The 19,099-nt window shown below is 39.6% G+C and overlaps 1 protein-coding gene across 1 annotated transcript in view; it reads right to left on the bottom strand.

Annotated features, from left to right (window-relative positions):
- emilin2 (elastin microfibril interfacer 2) overlaps positions 1-19,099 on the bottom strand; it is a 49,637-nt gene that overhangs the window by 17,653 nt on the left and 12,885 nt on the right. The window contains exons 3-4 of the mRNA XM_016992902.2: positions 5,390-5,562; positions 654-2,558 (exon numbers count right to left, since the gene is read on the bottom strand). Of these exons, the coding sequence (XP_016848391.2) occupies positions 654-2,558; positions 5,390-5,562 (2,078 nt within the window). The remainder of the gene's footprint in view (positions 1-653; positions 2,559-5,389; positions 5,563-19,099) is intronic.

The following is a 19,099-nucleotide window of genomic DNA, read 5'->3' as shown; positions in this document are numbered from 1 at the left end:
AGTCTTGCCGGCACAAGGGTTTAACCCATTACACCACCGGGGGCTCCTTCTAATATGATAAAGTAACAGATATTTAAGCAATGGTACCATACTGTATGGAGCCCTGGTGGCAAAGTGCGTTAAAACACTGAGCTGCAGACCGAAAGGTCTCAGGTTCAAGCCCCGGGAGCAGCGGGAGCGCCTGCTGTTAGCTCCAGCTCCTGCCAACCTAGCAGTTCGAAAACATGCCAATGTGAGTAGATCAATAGGTACTGCTCCGGCGAAAAGGTAATGGCGCTCCATGCAGTCATGCCGGGCACATGACCTTGGAGGTGTCTACGGACAACGCCGGCTCTTCGGCTTAGAAATGGAGATGAGCACCACACCCCAGAGTCAGACATGACTGGACTTAACGTCAGGGGAAACCTTTACCTTTACCTACCATACTGTATACACTAAAACTTTACTAGATTTGGCTCAAAATTTAATTGTTTAAATATATAAATTAAACATTAAATAGCACAATTTCATACATTTAAAAGTAATCAAAGAAAAAACAAGACCATTAAGAAAGAAAAAAGTAGTAAGTGAAAACATAAAATAATTGTTCTCCCCAATTATTTTAAATATTTTAAATTAAATGTTGGCATATCAAAAGAGACAGAGTAACTTACACGAAGAAGGATGCGTTCTCATCAAGTCATGAAGGTCAACAGCAAACCTGTGGATCTGGCTATGGAAATGTTGGGTAGAATTCTTGAGAAGGAAAATATCATTAGAATGGACTGCGATGGTTTTGTTCATCTTATTGACGCAGTTCCAAAGACTGGAGATATGTTTATTCAATCCTTCCTTTATTCTTTGAAGGCTGCTAGACACTGAATCTAATTTGTTGCAAGTTTTCTCAACATGGGACACTCTTCTCTCCATGTCTGTGATGCCTGGAAACTTATTCTTACATTTGTTGAGGTTATAAAACCCTTTCTCATTTAACTGTTCCATCTTCTCCTTCAGATCATTACAACAGTCATCACTTTGATAAATAGTTTGATTGCCTACTGTTTTCTGTATTTCATCTATCTTTCTGAATACACCAAGCTGTGTCTTTTCACAAGTAGAATTGATACCCAGAAGCTGTTCTTTGCAGCTGTTCAAACCACCTTGAAGGGCTTTCACATCTCTGTCAACCACATTTAGACCATAACGGACTATTCGTAAGTCCTTCTGAAGTTTCTGAATATCACGTTGGCTGCCTTTAAATAAATCAAATTTCTCATTTAGAGAGTTATTTAAAGACTTTAAGAGACCCTGATTGTTCTCCGTCTTTAGAAACAAGAAGTCATATTTACTGTTACAGTTTTCTATGTCTTCACGGAGGCCTTCCATATTCTGTGGTACAAACTGGCACTTTTGCTGGCATAGATTTTCAACATCCTGTAGTTTGTTCTTTATGACTGTGACCTCTAATGCAAGCTGCTCATTTCTAGACCCTGAACTGCTGTGTAAAATTGGTCCTTGACCAGTATATATTTCATCTTGATTTGTGTCGTTAACAATATCTAGAAAAGTAGCACCAAGTCTATTTTCCAACGCCTGAAGTTTTTTGTCAAATAAGTCCTTCACTTCATCTACTTCAGTCGCTATAACACCACGAAGAGTTTCCTCAATGTAAAAACAGTGTTCTTCAGCATTTTTTTCTGTAACGTTAAGTCTTGCTTCCACTTCCTCCCATTTTGCGTCAAAGTTGCCTTCTGAATATGGACTGGAAATATGCTTTATTTCATTATCCATCCTGGCATTTAAAATTTGGTTTGCTTCTGCAATTCTGTCAATCTTTTCATTCAAATGGTTTATCTGTTGTACAAATTCATCACCTTTAACATTCTTGCAACACAATGACTGGTTTGATGGCAATTGAATGAGACTCTGAAAATATTTCATTTCTTTTTTCAGTTCCTTTTCTTTTTCTCCAATAAGTTCTCTCAGTCCTGAGCAGCTGGCTTCATGATCATCACAATGTTGCTGAAGATCCATCAGTTTGTACTCACAAGAATTTTTCAGATCTGCCATTTTCTTCTCAAACCCTTCTAACAGTTCCTGTCTCAGGGCTTCAAACTTGGCATCGATATATGTTTGATACAACTGGCTGCTAGGCATAGTTATGGTTGGGCCTTGAGCAGCTTCTTGGAGCTGTTTCAGTTGTCCTTCATAGACATTTACCTTCTCGTTCAGTTCTTCCAGCTTTTCATTTCTGGCCTTCAAATTATCATTATCTTCAGTTTCTTCAGATTTCTCATGATCTTTTCCAGATCCACTTTGGTCTTTATTTCTAGACAAATGACTATCCTCTGTGTCACCTTCACTTGGATTGTCAGGCCCTGGATGGTCATGAAGATTGTTTAGCCATGAGACAAGCATGCGACTTGCATCTTCTTGCACAGAAAGCTTCAGGTTTTCATTCACACCTGTTAAGGAAGATTGAAGTTCTAGTACTGTCTGGGTAAGTCGAAACAATTCATCCTCAAGGAACTGAATTTTTTTATCCTGTGCATCCTGTTGTTCTTGTTTTGGATTAGAGTCTGTGGATAGAAAAGGAGGGAAAAGAATTTTAATCATTTAAATAATTTGCATAACGTAATGACAATTTGCAAATAGCACTTTTTAACTATAAGCAGATGGGAATCCCAATAATCTTGGTTTCCCACACTCTGGGCCATTCCAGACAGGGACCATATCACGGACACTGTTGGATTTTTACCTGAGGGGTCTAAATGACGCCTCAGGTAAAAGTGAAGTAACTCGAGACAAAGCAGGTAAATTATTCTTTGTGTCAAATTACTTTGATACTCCATTAAACCTGGGCCTTCCTGAAAGTCCCGAATCTGATGGAATATAGCGCCCTATGGGGACTGATCCCTGGGTAATCCTGGGAATACCAAGGGTTCAGTCCCCATACCCATCTTTCTTCTTAAGGCCACATGTTCCCCAGTCCTCTTTTAGAATGGAAACAGTATAAAGTTGTAATTTTGATGATATTTTCAGAATACTGAACCCCAGTAATGGCTCAAGCTGTCATTCAGAGTACAGGTAAGCACAGGGAACTGGGAACTGCAAGAGCACCTACACAAGAAAGTATTTAAATAGTAATAGTGCTTAGATAGTCACTACTATCCAATGGATCCTTCCTATTATTATTATTATTATCAACACAACGACGTTGTATGGCACAGCAAACAAGATAGATATGCTGGATTTCGTTTCGCAAAACCACAAGTCGAACACTTCCCAAGTGTCTAGGACTGTGTGATGTATTTTCTGATGATGTGTGCAGATCCCAGTAGGGTGGCCTTTTGCAGTTGGCAGATGGTGATTTTGTCAATGTCTATTGTTTCCAAATGCCAGCTGAGATCTTTTGGCACAGCACCCAGTGTGCCCATCACCACCGGGACCACCTGTACTGGTTTCTGCCAGAGTCTTTGAAGTTCAATCTTGAGGTCCTGATAGCGGCTGAGTTTTTCCTGTTGTTTTTCATCTATGCGACTGTCACCTGGGATGGCAACATCAATGATCCAAGCCTTGTTCTTTTCCACAACTGTGATGTCTGGTGTGTTGTGTTCCAGAACTTTGTCAGTCTGGATTCGGAAGTCCCACAGTATCTTTGCATGTTCATTTTCCAATACTTTTGCAGGTTTGTGATCCCACCAGTTCTTTGCTGCTGGGAGGTGGTACTTGAGGCATAAGTTCCAATGAATCATTTGGGCCACATAGTTGTGCCTCTGTTTGTAGTCTGTCTGTGCGATTTTCTTACAGCAGCTGAGGATATGATCAATGGTTTCGTCGGTTTCCTTGCACAGTCTGCATTTTGGGTCATCAGCTGATTTTTCAATCTTGGCCTTAATTGCATTTGTTCTGATGGCTTGCTCCTGGGCTGCAAGGATCAGGCCTTCTGTCTCCTTCTTCAGGGTCCCATTCGTGAGCCAGAGCCAGGTCTTCTCCTTATCAACTTTTCCTTCAATTTTGTCAAGGAACTTTCCATGCAGTGGAATAATATTATTATTATTTACAGCATTTATATTCCGCCCTTCTCACCCCGAAGGGGACTCAGGGAGGATCACATTACACATATAGGCAAACATTCAATGCCTTGACATAGAACAAAGACACGACAAATGCAGGCTCCGAGCTGGCCTCGAACTCATGACCTCTTGATCAGAGTGATTGGTCTCAGCTGGCTGCACTTCAGCTTGCGCCACAGCCTGGGCCTAACTCCTAACTCTGTGAGAGACAGACCATCCCTGTCTTGACCCACTACTGCTAAATTCTGAGGGCGATGAATGAATATAGGCATTATTAAGCTCTCTGAAGGTAGAAAAGTATAAAAACACAGCAACAAGAGAGGAACAAGTTAAGTATCCCTTATCTGAAGTGCATTGCATCAGAAGTGTTTTGGATTCCCCCCCCCCCCCCCCGATTTTGGAACATTTTTATCTGGATATACACACCATGAAATATCTTGCAAATGGGACTCAAGTTTTAACAGAGAAGCCATTTATGTTTCATTCAGACCTTGTACACATAACTTTAAAGCCATTTTATACACAATATTTTGTATATAAAACAAAGTCTGTGTACATTGTTCCCTCATTACTTCGCAGTTCACTTTTTGCAGATTTGCTGTTACAGTAGAGTCTCACTTATCCAAGCCTCGCTTATCCAAGCCTCTGGATTATCCAAGCCATTTTTGTAGTCAATGTTTTCAATATATCGTGATATTTGGGTGCTAAATTCGTAAATACAGTAATTACAACCTAACATTACTGCGTATTAAACTACTTTTTCTGTCAAATTTGTTGTATAACATGATGTTTTGGTGCTTAATTTGTAAAATCATAACCTAATTTGATGTTTAATAGGCTTTTCCTTAATCTCTCCTTATTATCCAAGATATTTGCTTATCCAAGTTTCTGCCAACCCGTTTAGCTTGGATAAGTGAGACTCTACTGTACATGGTTTTTCAATATACTCTAAAAGACTTATAAATCATAAAAAATATGATTTACAGCCTAAGGAAGGGAGGAAGGAGAAGCCAAAGGGAGAGAAAAGGAGCCCAAGCGGCAATAGGAGAAAAAGGAGGTGATTTATCAACACACGATTGGTTGATAAAGACTAAAAATAGTGTATAACTACTAAAATAATGTTTAAATATTAACATAAATATAGTGTCCCTACTTCGTGGACTTTCACTTATTGCAGGTGGTCCTGGAACCTAACCCCTGCAAGCAAAGGTGTCACTGTTCCCATGGGAATAATTTTGGATTTTGGAGTAATTTGGAGTTCAGAATTATGGATAAGGGATGCTCAACCTGTCCTAGGCAGGATCAAATATAACAAAATTCAAAGTAAAGGTTACCTGAATTTCTCTTGATATCATGTGGTAAGTCTGCTGGGAAAACTACTGGTTTTGGCTTTTGTGGTACAGCTTCTTTGCAATCAACCCCCATGTGTCCAGGGCAACATCTCCATTCTAATTCAGTTACTGTCTTGTACTTTATTACATATTTAGGCCTGAAACTTGTACGATATCTGCAATACATAAAAGTGAAAAGTAATGACAACCTTATAATAACCAAATAGTCAAACAAACAAAATGTAAGCGGAATATTGCTGGAATAGGAAGTACTATCACAGTGGTTAAGAAATATCAATCCTTTAGCTACAATTGTTATGAATTTGTTCTTCAATTTGGAACACAGCTCAGAGAAGAAAACTACAACTTGCTTCTAAGTAAAGTACAGGATGATGCAACAGTTTCATTACAGTCTATCCAATTTTGGAAGCTAAGCAGAGTCAGCCCTGGTTAGTTCTTGGATCGGAGATGTCTGGGTACTTCAGGCTATATATCAGAAGAAGGAACTATAGAAACCATTTGAGCATTCCTTGCCTGAAATTCTATAAAAATCCATGGAATCACCATACACCATTTGAAGCAACATGATCACATACGGAGAATGCAAGCTTTAGAATGCAATAGGAGGGAACTATAACTCCAGTAATTCCACTTCAAAGCATTAAATCAACACCTTTATCAAGATCTTTTCCCACTTGTATTACGTATGTACATACTAGGGACACAGTACTGATTCATTGCAATGTTCTTGCTGAACAGCAGCTTCCAGATTGAGTCAAAACTTAGGGTGTCTCTACACTATAGAATTAGTGTCTCAGTGCTATAGAACAGTGGTTCCCAAACTTATTTGGCCTACCGCCCCCTTTCCAGAAAAAATATGACTCAGCGCCCCCCATGGAAAGGGGCATGGCTTAGAGGGGTGGGCATGGCTCCTCCTCAAGAGGGCGGGGCTGAGCCCCTCCCCTAGTTCAAGATGCAGGGCTGCGAGGGGAAGGTGGGCGGGGCCACAAATGGGTGGCCAGGACTGGGATGGGCGGAGTTACGAGCTCTGAGGCAGGGCTGAGCTTCTATCCCTGTCCAGGACTCAGGGGCGGGGCTAGAGGAGGGGGAGGGGCCACTTCCCAAGTGCCTGACGGGGCTGAACCTCTATACCCCACTCAGCCCTGTCTCGCGCTCTTGGGAAGAGGCCCCACCCCCACCCCTAGCCCCGCCCTTTAGTCCTAAAAGGCCTCTCAGGGGAGGTATAGAGGCTCAGCCCTGTCTCGGGCTCTTGGAAGGAGGCCCCACCCCCTTCCCTAGCTCCGCCCTCGGTGTCCCAACAAGCGCCTCAGGAGAGGTATAGATTCTCAGCCCTGTCTTGGGGAGAAGCCATGCCCACTCCTCTAGCTCCGCCCCCTGTGTCTCCTAAAAGCGCCTCGGGTGCTCAGCCCTGTCTCCGGCACTTGGGAAGAGGCCCCCTCCTCTGGCCCCGCCCCCATGTTCTAACAGGTGCCATCACCGCCCCCCTGGATCGCTCCAGCGCCCACCGAGGGGCGGTAGCACCCACTTTGGGAATCACTGCTATAGAATCACGGAAAATGTAATTTTACAAGGCCTTTCACCTTTTCTGCCAAAGAGTGCAGGTGCCTCACCAACCTCAAATTCCTAAGTTTCAACAGTATTGAGCCACAGCAATTAAAGTGGTGTCAAATGGCATTAATTCAACAGTGTGGGTGCACTCTTTGTCAAAGCAAACTACTGAGCATCATGGCAGAAACAAGATAAAAACATAACTGTCTCACATTTTATCGATCTACTGTTAAATCATCTCAGGTATTGTTATTAAGTACATGATGCATATACCATATATACTCCGCTTAAAGGAAATACATAAAAGTGATTAGTCTCAACTAAAAAATGGTGGAACAACAGAATAACAGTGACAAAAGCTTAACAAATGAGTGATGGGGAATCTCTTTTCTGTGCTAAAAGAGATCAGATACTGAACCAGCAAGTACATTGAAAACGGAAAAATTAATAGCTCAACAAAAGCCTTTGGCAAACCTTCTAGCAAAAAACAGGCCCGCCAGACGTTGTGAGCTGGGCCAAACTATGACTAAGGTTGTTGTTCTGTTGCCTGCTCTGCTGTTAATAAAATTATATAGCTCTGAGATTGAATATTTTATATCTGGCTTAATTGGCTTAATTATCAATAATAGCATAATGGTTTTTCTATAAAAACAAGAACAAAAAAGATGCACAATGGTGTGTCCAGTCATACACAGTACAGTCATACACATTATGTTTTTAATTCTACTATTGTCGAAACATCTGCCAAAGCCATTAGTTCTAGCCAAGTATCAAAGATGGGAAAACAATATGCAGAGTAAGCCTATAAATGTTCACTTCCAATTGTCCCACTGTATTCTTTATATATAATTTAATTGTTTGCTGAAAAGCGAGAGAATATTTTTGTATTAACATAAACGTATGAAAACAGAATATGGAGGATGGGAAAATTCTAACATCCTGGCCACCCATGTTGTTTTCTCATCCCCATGTTCTCTTGCCTGTAATAGAAACCTAGTTATTACTACACAAGCAATTTAGATAGGATAATTTTAAAAACTAGCAGCTGTAGTCAGTGGTAAATGGCATACCAGTTTGTTCTTTTAAAAAGAGGTTTCAAGTGATTTAGAGAAATATTCTTACCATAACATTTTTGAAATTCTAAAACTCATTTGGTGGGACTGATTTATATACACGTTTCTGCATGCTGACTTACAGTATCTAGACTGAAACAATTGGGAAAAGGTGTGGAAAACAAAGTCTTTTGGGAAAAAATATTGTGTCTGTTTGAATTTTCTGTGACTAATTTGTTTTGCCAAACATATATTTTGAATATTGGAGATTTCAGTTACAGTATTTTGAGATTATGTTGAGATTATTTCAGTAATGGATGATTGGTATTATTGGTAAATTACATAAACTGGAAGAAGAGTGAATTATCTTAATCAGATCTCTACTTTTGAATTACTAAAAGTAATTTAATTCATTGAACTTGTTTTCGAATCAGTGTAAATATATAATTCAATGTGTTTTGTGCATCACACTTTGAGAATGTCCATCTCAATTTCTAATGGTCCCACAAGTTCGAAATGGCAATGGCCCCATCCAGACACGTCCAAAAAGCAGGTCCTGTCTTGGTTTTATCAGAGGTATCCAAATGACGCCTCTGGTAAAACTGAATGAATTTGGAGCAGAGTTTCCCTGGTTTGTTCCAAATTAATTACACACCTGGCAAGATTCAAATCTTATGGTAAGATCCTGGTCCTACCAGGTGTGGGCCCTGTGTGGACAGGCCACAGGGACCGCATCACGTGATTCCTGGGCCCAATCCACACAGCCCTCTTAGCCCAAAAAACCAAGAGGGCACCCACCCTCTCCCCCAATGTCCCCATAAAAATAAAATAAAACCTACCTGGTCACCATAATGTCCCTCCTCGCATGAAGAAATGATGCGCCAGGTGATCGGGAGCAGAGGATTTTCATCCTTGCCAACCCTCCTGTTGCATCATTTCCTCGTACCAGGAGGGCGCGAGGTGGAACATTATGGCAGCCAGGCAAGCTTTATTTTAATTTTATGGGGAAATTTGCAGGGCTTTGGGGTGGCTCCATGCCATCTCAGTTGTAATCAAGATGGCATGCAACCCCCACCCTCACCTGGGGAAATCCCTGGTTTTCTGGTGGGATTGGGGATGGGAATCTGCATCAAAGCTTTGGTGCAGATTTGTGGGCTGTATGGAAGCATCCAGTAAAATAATTTGAATTACAATTTCTAAACCATGCCCTTTGTGCCCTTTAATATATATATATATTTTAAATCTCTATACAGTAGAGTCTCACTTATCCAACATAAACGGGCCGGCAGAATGTTGGATAAGCGAATATGTTGGATAATAAGGAGGGATTAAGGAAAAGCCTATTAAACATCAAATTAGGTTATGATTTTACAAATTAAGCACCAAAACATCATTTTATACAACAAATTTGACAGAAAAAGTAGTTCAATATGCAGTAATGCTATGTAGTAATTACTGTATTTATAAATTTAGCACCAAAATATCACGATGTATTGAAAACATTGACTACAAAAATGCATTGGATAATCCAGAACGTTGGATAAGTGAGTGTTGGATAAGTGAGACTCTACTGTACTTCTGCTCTCATAAAACAATCATAGCATACATTTATTTAGGACTACTACTTCCAATTTTTCATGTTCACTTGAAATGTTCATAACAGTTATAATCAGGAATGAACTATACATGAATAAATCAAACTCCAGATGCACACAAACAAGAGGTACATCTGGTTCTTGTAATTCCTAATTTGGAACTGAAAATCTTGTCCTCTCTTTCTGCTTTGTACAAAACACCAATTTACTGAGTCATCTCCAAGTTTCTGAGGCCTTTGTGAATCATTTTCTCAGAATGAGGACCATAGCCTCAGCATTGAAATATTGAACATGAATATATGTTCAGCATAAAGTGAACGGAAAATCTGATACAGTCTTAAACATAATCTGATTCAACCTTACGTGTCATGTTCCTTGTTACTATTTTGATATTGATTACACTCATGAAATAAGGAACACTTATAAACAGTTCTTGGGAGTTAATCTCAGTTGGCAGATGTCAGTTCTTGTCAAGTTTTATGAATTGTAGGGGACATTTTGGGTGGCCTAATGTCAATCCATACCCTTCTCCTCTGTAGACTACTCTCCCTCACATTGCCCCACCGATTGTCCAGGATTATCATTTTTTTACGACATCATTAGCTTTCTCCATTTTGCTAGTAATCATGAAATTTCATTGCCATCTTCGTCACAGCATGAAGGTCAAGATTACATCTGAAAAGCAACAATGCACAGAAGCACATTGCTTGCATGTAGTCTGTGAAGTAGAACAGAGAATGAACAGCTTCTGGGTGCTCACCGATTGTTCCTCTTCATCCTGCAAAGAAGTGACTAGTCGGTCGCCGCAGGTTTCGGTCCTGGCCCAATTTGTTTAACATCTTTATTCATGACCTTGATGAAGTTTTAGAAGGCATGCTTATCAAGTTTGCAGATGACACCAAACTAGTAAGGATAGCTAAACTCTAGAAGACAGGATCAGAATTCAAAACCACCTCAGCAGATTAGAGAGCTGGGTCAGAACTAACAATTTATTTATTTATTTATTACATGCATTTATACCCTGCCCTTCTCCCCGAGGGGACTCAGAGCGGCTTACATTCTGCCACGAGGGCCAGCAACAAATATACTATAAAACAAGACAATTAAAACATGATAAAAAGTATACAAAAATTAAAACACTGCAAGGCAGCGATGTTGCACCATCCTCAGTCATTCAATACTGCTACAATTACAGATTTGCGACCCGATTACATCAGCCAATGAGCTTATTCGCTGAATGCCTGGGCGCAGAGCCAAGTTTTTAGTTTTCTTCTGGAGACAATGTGAATTTCAACAAGGAGAACTATAGGATGTTACACTTAGGCATAAAAATGAAATACACAGATACAGGATGGGCGACACCTAGCTCGAGAACAGTCCGTGTGAAAAAAACCTGGAATCTTTGTGTACAACAAGTTGAACATAAGGCAACAGTGTGATGCAGCAGCTCAAAAAGCCAATGAGATTTTAGGTTGCATCAAAAGGAGTATAGTGTCTCTAGTTCAAGGGAAGTAATGGTTCCCCTCTATTCTGATTTGGTCAGATCTCACCTGGAATACTGTATCAAATTCTGGGCACTACAATTTAAAAGAGATACTGACAAGCTGGACGATGTCCAGATGAGGGTGACCAAAACTATCAAAGGTCTGGTGACCATGTCTTATGAGGAGTGGCTTAAAGAGTTGGGTCTGTTTAGCCTGCAGATGAGAAGGTTGAGGAGAATGATAGTTATGCTTAAATATTTGAAAAGATGTCATAAGGAAGAGAGAGCAGGCTTGTTTTCTGCTGCCCTGGAAACAAGGACTCAGTGCAATGGGCTTAAATTAAAGGAAAGGAGATTCCACCTGAACATTAGAAAGATCTTCATGACAATAAGAGCTATTCAGCAGTGGAACTCTCTGCCTCAGAGTATGGTGGAAGCTCCTTGGAGGCTTTTAAACAGAGGTTGGAAGGCCATCTGTTGGGGTGCTTTGACTGTACTTTTCCTACATGGCAGGGGGTTTGACTAGATGGCCCATGTGGTCTCTTTCAACTCTATGATTGTATAATTCCATGTGCCTTGGAACCATGACGGTTGCACTGCCCAAGGTCTGCAAAATTTTTGAGCTATCCTTATTTGAATTAGCTTTACTGAATGACATATCCCTTTTTCTCTTTGCAATATGCAGTGGAAGCTAGATCCAATGAGTGATTCCATATTACTGTACTTAGATATCCGGTCTTACTTGAAAAGCCAAATATGGTACTTTATACTATAATGATTGAAAACACCATTTCCCCTATTTCTATCTATTTGTTACTGATGAATACACAGAAATTTCTTAAACGATGAAATGGCTTTCTTCCAAATAACTTCCAGCCAGAAAACCATTAATAAACATAGAACACTACAAGTTAACATATACAGTAGAGTCTCTCTTATCCAACACTCACTTATCCAACGTTCTGGATTATCCAACGCATTTTTGTAGTCAATGTTTTCAATATATCATGATATTTTGGTGCTAAATTCGTAAATACAGTAATTACTACATAGCATTAATGTGTAATGAACTAATTTTTCTGTCAAATTTGTTGTATAACATGATGTTTTGGTGCTTAATTTGTAAAATCATAACATATTTTGATGTTTAATAGGCTTTTTCTTAATCTCTCCTTATTATCCAACATATTCACTTATCCAACATTCTGCCGGCCCTTTTATGTTGGATAAGTGAGACTCTACTATACACACACACACACACACACACACACACACACACACACATACACATACAGGGTTGCATCTTAAATATTGCTTACAGGGGGAAAATAATTTAAAAGACTGACTTTCATGTCTGTTGGGGATTTCCTATATGTTAATTGATTCATTGATGTTAAAACATCAATGAATCAATTAATTTGCAGAAGTGTTTGAAACTGAAATAAAGACAACTTGCATTTTTGACAGAGAGAAAATATTTGCATTGAATGACTGAAACTGCTTTCCTGAAATCCAAGTGCATTTCACTTGAACTTCCATTCAGATCAGTAGGACTAATATCATTTGAAGTGATGTGTATGAACCAAACCTTTATTCAGTATATTTGGTATATTCAGCAAATGAACCTACTCCTGACTGACCTGCAGTTCTTTTCCTGCTAAAAGCATCAGGACTATCAGAAAAGAGGAAAATCACTGTGCCACATGACCTCAAAAATCTAGAAAAACAGAACAAGAAATTATATTCTATCTGCATGTGTTCTTTAAGGAACGTGAAATTACTTCTGCTACCCTCCATACTTATATAGTGAAATCAATTTTGCATAAGTCCTGTACTGATATGAAAGAAAAATGCCGCCTGCAAATCTCCAAAAAGTGGCTGTTTTAATTTGTAATACTAAACTCCGGTTTATATACATTCTCATAACTCATTAAATAAGCCAGTAAAACAAAACAATCAGTTTGTTTATCAAATATCTTTAATCCCACTTCCTTGTTTCATATATGACCACTGGTCAGGGTGCAGGAAAAGTTCAGCCAGATAGTGATTTATTATTCTTTTTGGCTGGGCTGTGTGTAGTAAAAGAGGAACAATGTAATGAAGCCTTGTTTGCACTCCTTTCCCCTTGTACAGGTAGTACTCAACCATGGTCCAATGTTACAGGTAGATATTTCTGATACGGAGAGGTGGTAGAGTCACTAAGCAGCTTCTTGGTAGAGATGCCCATATATCCACCTCCACAGAAACAAATTAAAACTATCTCTGCACAGGCAGGACCTTAATAGTTCCCTTTAAACTTGTATCCCATTTGTCTGTCCTCTCCTTTCTCTCAGTTATTTAGCAACATAAACAAGAAAGATCTTCCTCTCCGATGCATGTTCTGTCTATTTCCCAAACAACTGAAGAAGTTCCACTTCCCAGACCATGGGTGTCAAACACATTTTCATCGAGGACCACATCAGCCTTACGGTTGCCTTCAAAGGATTGTTGAATCCATGGATGCAGAAGGCCAACAATTTTTGATACATATAGATACCAGTGCTCTTTAGTTTTTATTTGATTTGGGTCCCCAAATGTTATTGAATGACAACTCCCACCACTTTTGATTATCTGCCATACGGAATGGGGATAATGAGAATGGCAACCCTTGTGGCTCTGTGGTTGAGGAAAAGTGAAAGAACATTTTAAAGTCAGACATCATGTCCACAAGCCCTGTTTCAGAATTCAAATCCAATATCCTGACTAAAGAGAACAAACTGCAACCTTCCAGATGTTATTGTATCACAACTCCCATCAGCTCTTGTCACGATGTCGAATGATGTGAAATGCAGGAATTGTAGTCCAGCATCTGGAGGGCCACATAAAATGACATGGTGGGCCAGATTTGGCCTGCAGGTCTTGAATCTGACACTTGTCCTAAACTGACCTTCCTGTTGAAGTGTGTTCTGGCAACTTAGCTTTATCTTCAAAGAAACACTACTAAGTACAATATTAATGAGAAGGTGAGGAAAGAAAGTCATAAATGTGCCACAGAAAAGAAGCAAGGTCTAGAATATGAATTGCATATTATGCCCCGAGTGCATACATCATATACAAAAGAAGAGATCAGGTTGACCTCCTGTTGTTCCACTCCACTTCAGTTTAGCTTCAGCCAACACAGAGCTGCAATTTAACAGCTTCTGAAAGGGCATAGGCTTGAGGAGGTACAAGAATTGCAATCAGTGGAGTTCCTTCCCCGATTTATTAGTAATTCCATTTTATTATAATATAGTGTTCTTCCATTTTTCTTCTTCTTTGAAGTTTTAATTTCATTTCAAAATAAAAGGCCAAATAAAAAGAAGTGCACGATCTGGTCTGCAAGTCTTAAATAGAGCATGATTTATTAGATAGAGCACTGTAGTCAAAACTGGCAATAATAATGTGTATTACTTGTGTCACAATTGTTCCTAAGTCATCTAGACAAGCAGCCAAATATTACATTTGTAGTGTATTTGTGTACATCTCCTGTCAGGACAAGATGTATGTGGTTAGCCAGTTACGAAACACCACAAGGAAAATTATTCTTTAACCCACAGTCCCCTGGTATAATTTCAAGCAGATCTTGGTACCATAATGAAAAATGAATACAATTTTCAAGAGCTGACATTTGGGAATCTTCTTTGCTCTGTATATTAAAGTGGCCAATAACATGTTTTACTCACTCACTAAACACATACATACTAGGGCCCAAATCCTGTTTAATCTCTTTCATGGTTTTGTACCGTTTTATCAATTTGGATTGCATGGAACAGTACAACCCCACGGAAACAAAAGAAACAGTGAAATGAAAGGCAGAGGGGAACGATACCCTTTGGTCGGCTGATTTTCGTTGCTTGGCTGTAGGCCCTTGTTCGCAGGGCCTTCAGCCAAGTGCCGGGCACTCAATGCTCGTAGGTCCTGTCTGCCGGGCCTACGATCATCGAGCACTCAATGTCTCGAAGGCCCGGCTGGCAGGTTCTACAGTCGAGCGCCGAACGCTCGATGCTCATAGGGGGGCCCCACAGGGCCTACAAGCATTGAGCACTTGGCGCTCGCCTGTAGGCCCTGCGAGCTGGGCCTAGGAGACAATGCTCAATGCTCGTAGGCCCTGGCTGCCAGCCTACCATTGAGTGCTCAACCGTAGGCCAGGCAGCCAGGACCTAAGAGCATTGAGTACTTGATGCTCATAGGCCCTGGCTGCCAGGCCTATGGTCGAACACTCAACTGTAGGCCCCGCAAACTGGGCCTACAAGCATCAAGCACTCAATGGCTTGTGGGCCCTGGCTGCCAGGCCTGCCGTCAAGCGCTCAACGGTAGGCCTTGCAAGCCGGGCCTATAAGCCATCGATGCTTGATGGCTCGTAGGCCCAGCTCACAGGGTTGGCGCTTTGCCGCCCAAGGCCTGAATTTTTTTCCTAACCTTGGAAGGAAAAGCCCATTCTTATAGATGCCCATTTCTGTAAGTGGAGGACAGAAATGGAAATGGCGCCAAACAGATGGAACAAGCAGAAATGGTAAGTAATTCCATACAAATACACATTCACTTGCCCTGAAAAGCATCTTGCCTTTTCTGCTGAAGACACAGACTTCTGATTAGGAAGCCGTTGAGCAAACTATCTTCCATAGCTATACTAAGAGCCTTTCCACACAGCCATATAACCCAGAATATCAAGGCAGCTAATCCACAATATCTGCTTTGAACTGGGTTATCTGAATCCATACTACTTTATAATCCAGTTCAATGTGGATTTTAAATAGCTGTGTGGAAGGGGCCTCAATTAGTAGTCTGTGCATCAACTGTATTCAGACAGAATTTATAAGGAATTTTTGGAGCTACTTCATAAGTCAGGAATGATGCATAAAATTAAATGCTCTGTAAATCATATACAAGAAAGAGTGTATTGTTATCCTGTGTTTACAGACACACAGAGAGGCAATATAAGGTCAGAGACATACAGCCAAAGTTGTTCATCCCACCCAGCAGTTTGAGATCATTAAACAGACATGCCAAGAGGTGAAGCGAATGTCTTTTGTTTTTTGTACAAGTCCCTGAACTGCACACCCAACTGAGTCAACCATCTGGATCCTATATTGAAAAACCTCTCTCTAAAATCATACAGTAGCCATTGTTCCATATTCAACAATCTCAATTCTCAATTTATTTGAACACATTTCTGACTACTTATAAACATTAATGGAAGCTCAATGTTTCTGCTTGAGTTGGATACACCCATATCCATTCTTACAGTGAATCTTCTTAAATTCTTGTTATTTGCCTATATGTAAATATGATTTGGGAAAGAGTCATAGTAAATTAAATACTCTGAAGATGAAGCATATGGAAAGTGACCAGCACACAGAGACTGATAATGGAAAAGCTACGGTTAGTAATCTGTCAATTCAGTCATCTCCAATGAGCTCTTTCCATTCTGCGTGGATGAATCAGACCAGGACTTGATCTGAAACTCAAGGGTCTTAGCTCAGGCCTCCTTTTCAAACATCAAACCAAAGAAGGAAACTCTCCTTCTCTTCCATTGCCTCAACTTCTTGGTATTTTGCCAAGACTCAGGAAAATATCTTAATCCCATCTTCTCTTAATCCTTAAATGTTACCATTTAATTAGTACTGACTTCTTTTAGAGTGCATCTCTATAACCCAGTAACTATTTTTGGCAAATTTTGATTGTCTCATGAGACAGCTAGATCCATGTCTTCACTTTCCTATCATTAGATCAATTGGCTCCAGAGCACATCACCTCTTCTCAGTTCTTTGCCCTTACATCTAGCACCACCTCTACATTCACCTCAAACCAGCTGCTAGTTTTAGATAAGTATTCAAGAAATACAGTAGCTGAGAGTGGATTTAGGTCATATTATCAAAGTAATTCCTTACGAGTAAAATCAGACAGAAAGAACAATGACTATGGGACCTCAACATCCAAGAGATGTTATAGTGGCATTCATACTTGTGTACATCACCTTTAAAGACATTCAAGACTTTTTCTGCAGCACGCTATTCTATACTGAACTGAATAATTTATTATTATTATAGGTACCAGACAGTTGGCTTCCCATCCAGACAGTATATACACAAAAATCAGATCCCATAATCTCTTTTAATTTGATTCTGTTCCTGATTTTATTGCTATCTGGAAATTATACCTTGTGTAGATAAAACCCTTAAAAATCTTGTTAAGTATGAACATGGATCCAAGATGTTCTCAAAGAAGATTTTTAAAAGACGAACATCTTGTTTCTTCACAGATAAATTCCGCTGATGTTATAAAAAATTATTTTCAAAAGAGTTTCAGTCTACGGTGGCTAATGTTTTTAAAAATGAATCATGTATGTATTTCTAAGTTTTCCACTTTTTCCTGTAATTTGTAGTTCTGTGTTTCTACAATTTATTCTACCAAAGTTACAGCTCAGGTATTTTTGAGGAAAAATAAATTATTTTACATTTTATCCTGGATTATTTTTATTATCAAAGAGAGAAACTGAGAGAGAGAAAGTGGATACAATGTATATGTATATGTGTGCTTAATCTCACCCATTGTGTCTTGTTTTTGTCCAGTGTTTACTATAGTGTGGCTTCAGTTGCATTTTCTTATAGCAACAGTGTATTTCCGGAATAAACACTGAGTCGAGAGCCCCAATTTAACAAAACTGCAATTTAGGATGTTGAACAGTTGTCATTTATCATTTTGTTGAGAACACGATCATGAAAAGATACTGATCCCATAAGTACTTTTCCCATACAAATGATACTGAAATGAATACAATCAACCCACTGTAGCCATGGATTCTGCCTGTCATGGCTCAAAGATGTTTAGAAAAACATTTCAAAAAGCAAACCTTGATTTTGCCACATACCAAGCACTATGCTGATGTATAAGCTTCCTGCCATTTCACACATGACAGATGAGATTTCTCCAACATGTTCCGAGTTGTTCACTATTTTATATAAGAGACATTTTATTTCACCATTATATATAATGAGACTTGAACATATTTGGGTTCTGGTATCCCATAAGGTATCCTGGAACCAATTCTAGCCAAGGGCCCATTGTATGAATACTTTTACATAAAATAGCTTTGAATTCCCTTTCAACGCTTCCTTTTATAAACCTAGAATTCTTTTATTAAGGGCAAATACTAGTACAGACCAAGTCATATAGACACCAAAACATGATTTTAACGTTTTGATGTCTATGAGTTAATTGTAAGAGTTGTATTTCTTTGACTTTGTTTGAATGACTGGAAATATCCCTGAGATACATTTGCTTAGAACAGACAATTGCTGTCTGAGAATTAAGATTCCCTAACAATGGTTCATATGATCACAATCTGGACCAGCCAGATTGAATCATCTTTTTGGAAATGTAAGAATGTCAATTCTTGTGGATGCATAATGCTTGGATTTTATGGCTGATGACCACAATATTATATAGTACATCAGACAGATCTGGCATTATAGCTGCTCACAGCTCTCGTCTTCCTGTTAAATTGCTTCATTTTGAGAAGACTTGAGGCAGCATGTATGCTACTATTTCGCCACCAAGATCTCTTTCTCTCTTGCAATGCTGTGTCTGTCCTGTAATTGTGAAGCTCCCTTCCCAAATGATTCTATCAAAGCCAGAAACAAAAGACAGCTTGATACAAAATTAATCCCCTACCAGCATTAGTTATGATCTAATGACAAGAGTAAAGCTTATCTTTTTAGCTGTTTAGAATTACAATCACTGTGACAACGTAGGCTATACCTCAAAGAGAGTATGCCATTGCACACTTGTCCTCCTTGGCTTCCAAAATGTATCTGTTTGATCACTGTGGCCCCTTCCACACAGCTGTATAAAATCCAGTGTGGACTCAGGTAACCCAGTTCAAAGCAGATAGTGTGAATTATCTGCCTTGATATTCTGGGTTAAATGGCTGTGTGGAAGGGCCCTGTGATAAATTAGATGGACCTTTGGTCTGCTCTAACTAGGCCTGCTTATG

Source organism: Anolis carolinensis, chromosome 4 (assembly GCF_035594765.1).
Source record: "Anolis carolinensis isolate JA03-04 chromosome 4, rAnoCar3.1.pri, whole genome shotgun sequence".
Taxonomy (NCBI): domain Eukaryota; kingdom Metazoa; phylum Chordata; class Lepidosauria; order Squamata; family Dactyloidae; genus Anolis; species Anolis carolinensis.
The sequence above is the reverse complement of the archived record's forward strand: the minus strand, read 5'-3'. Positions and strand labels throughout refer to the sequence as shown.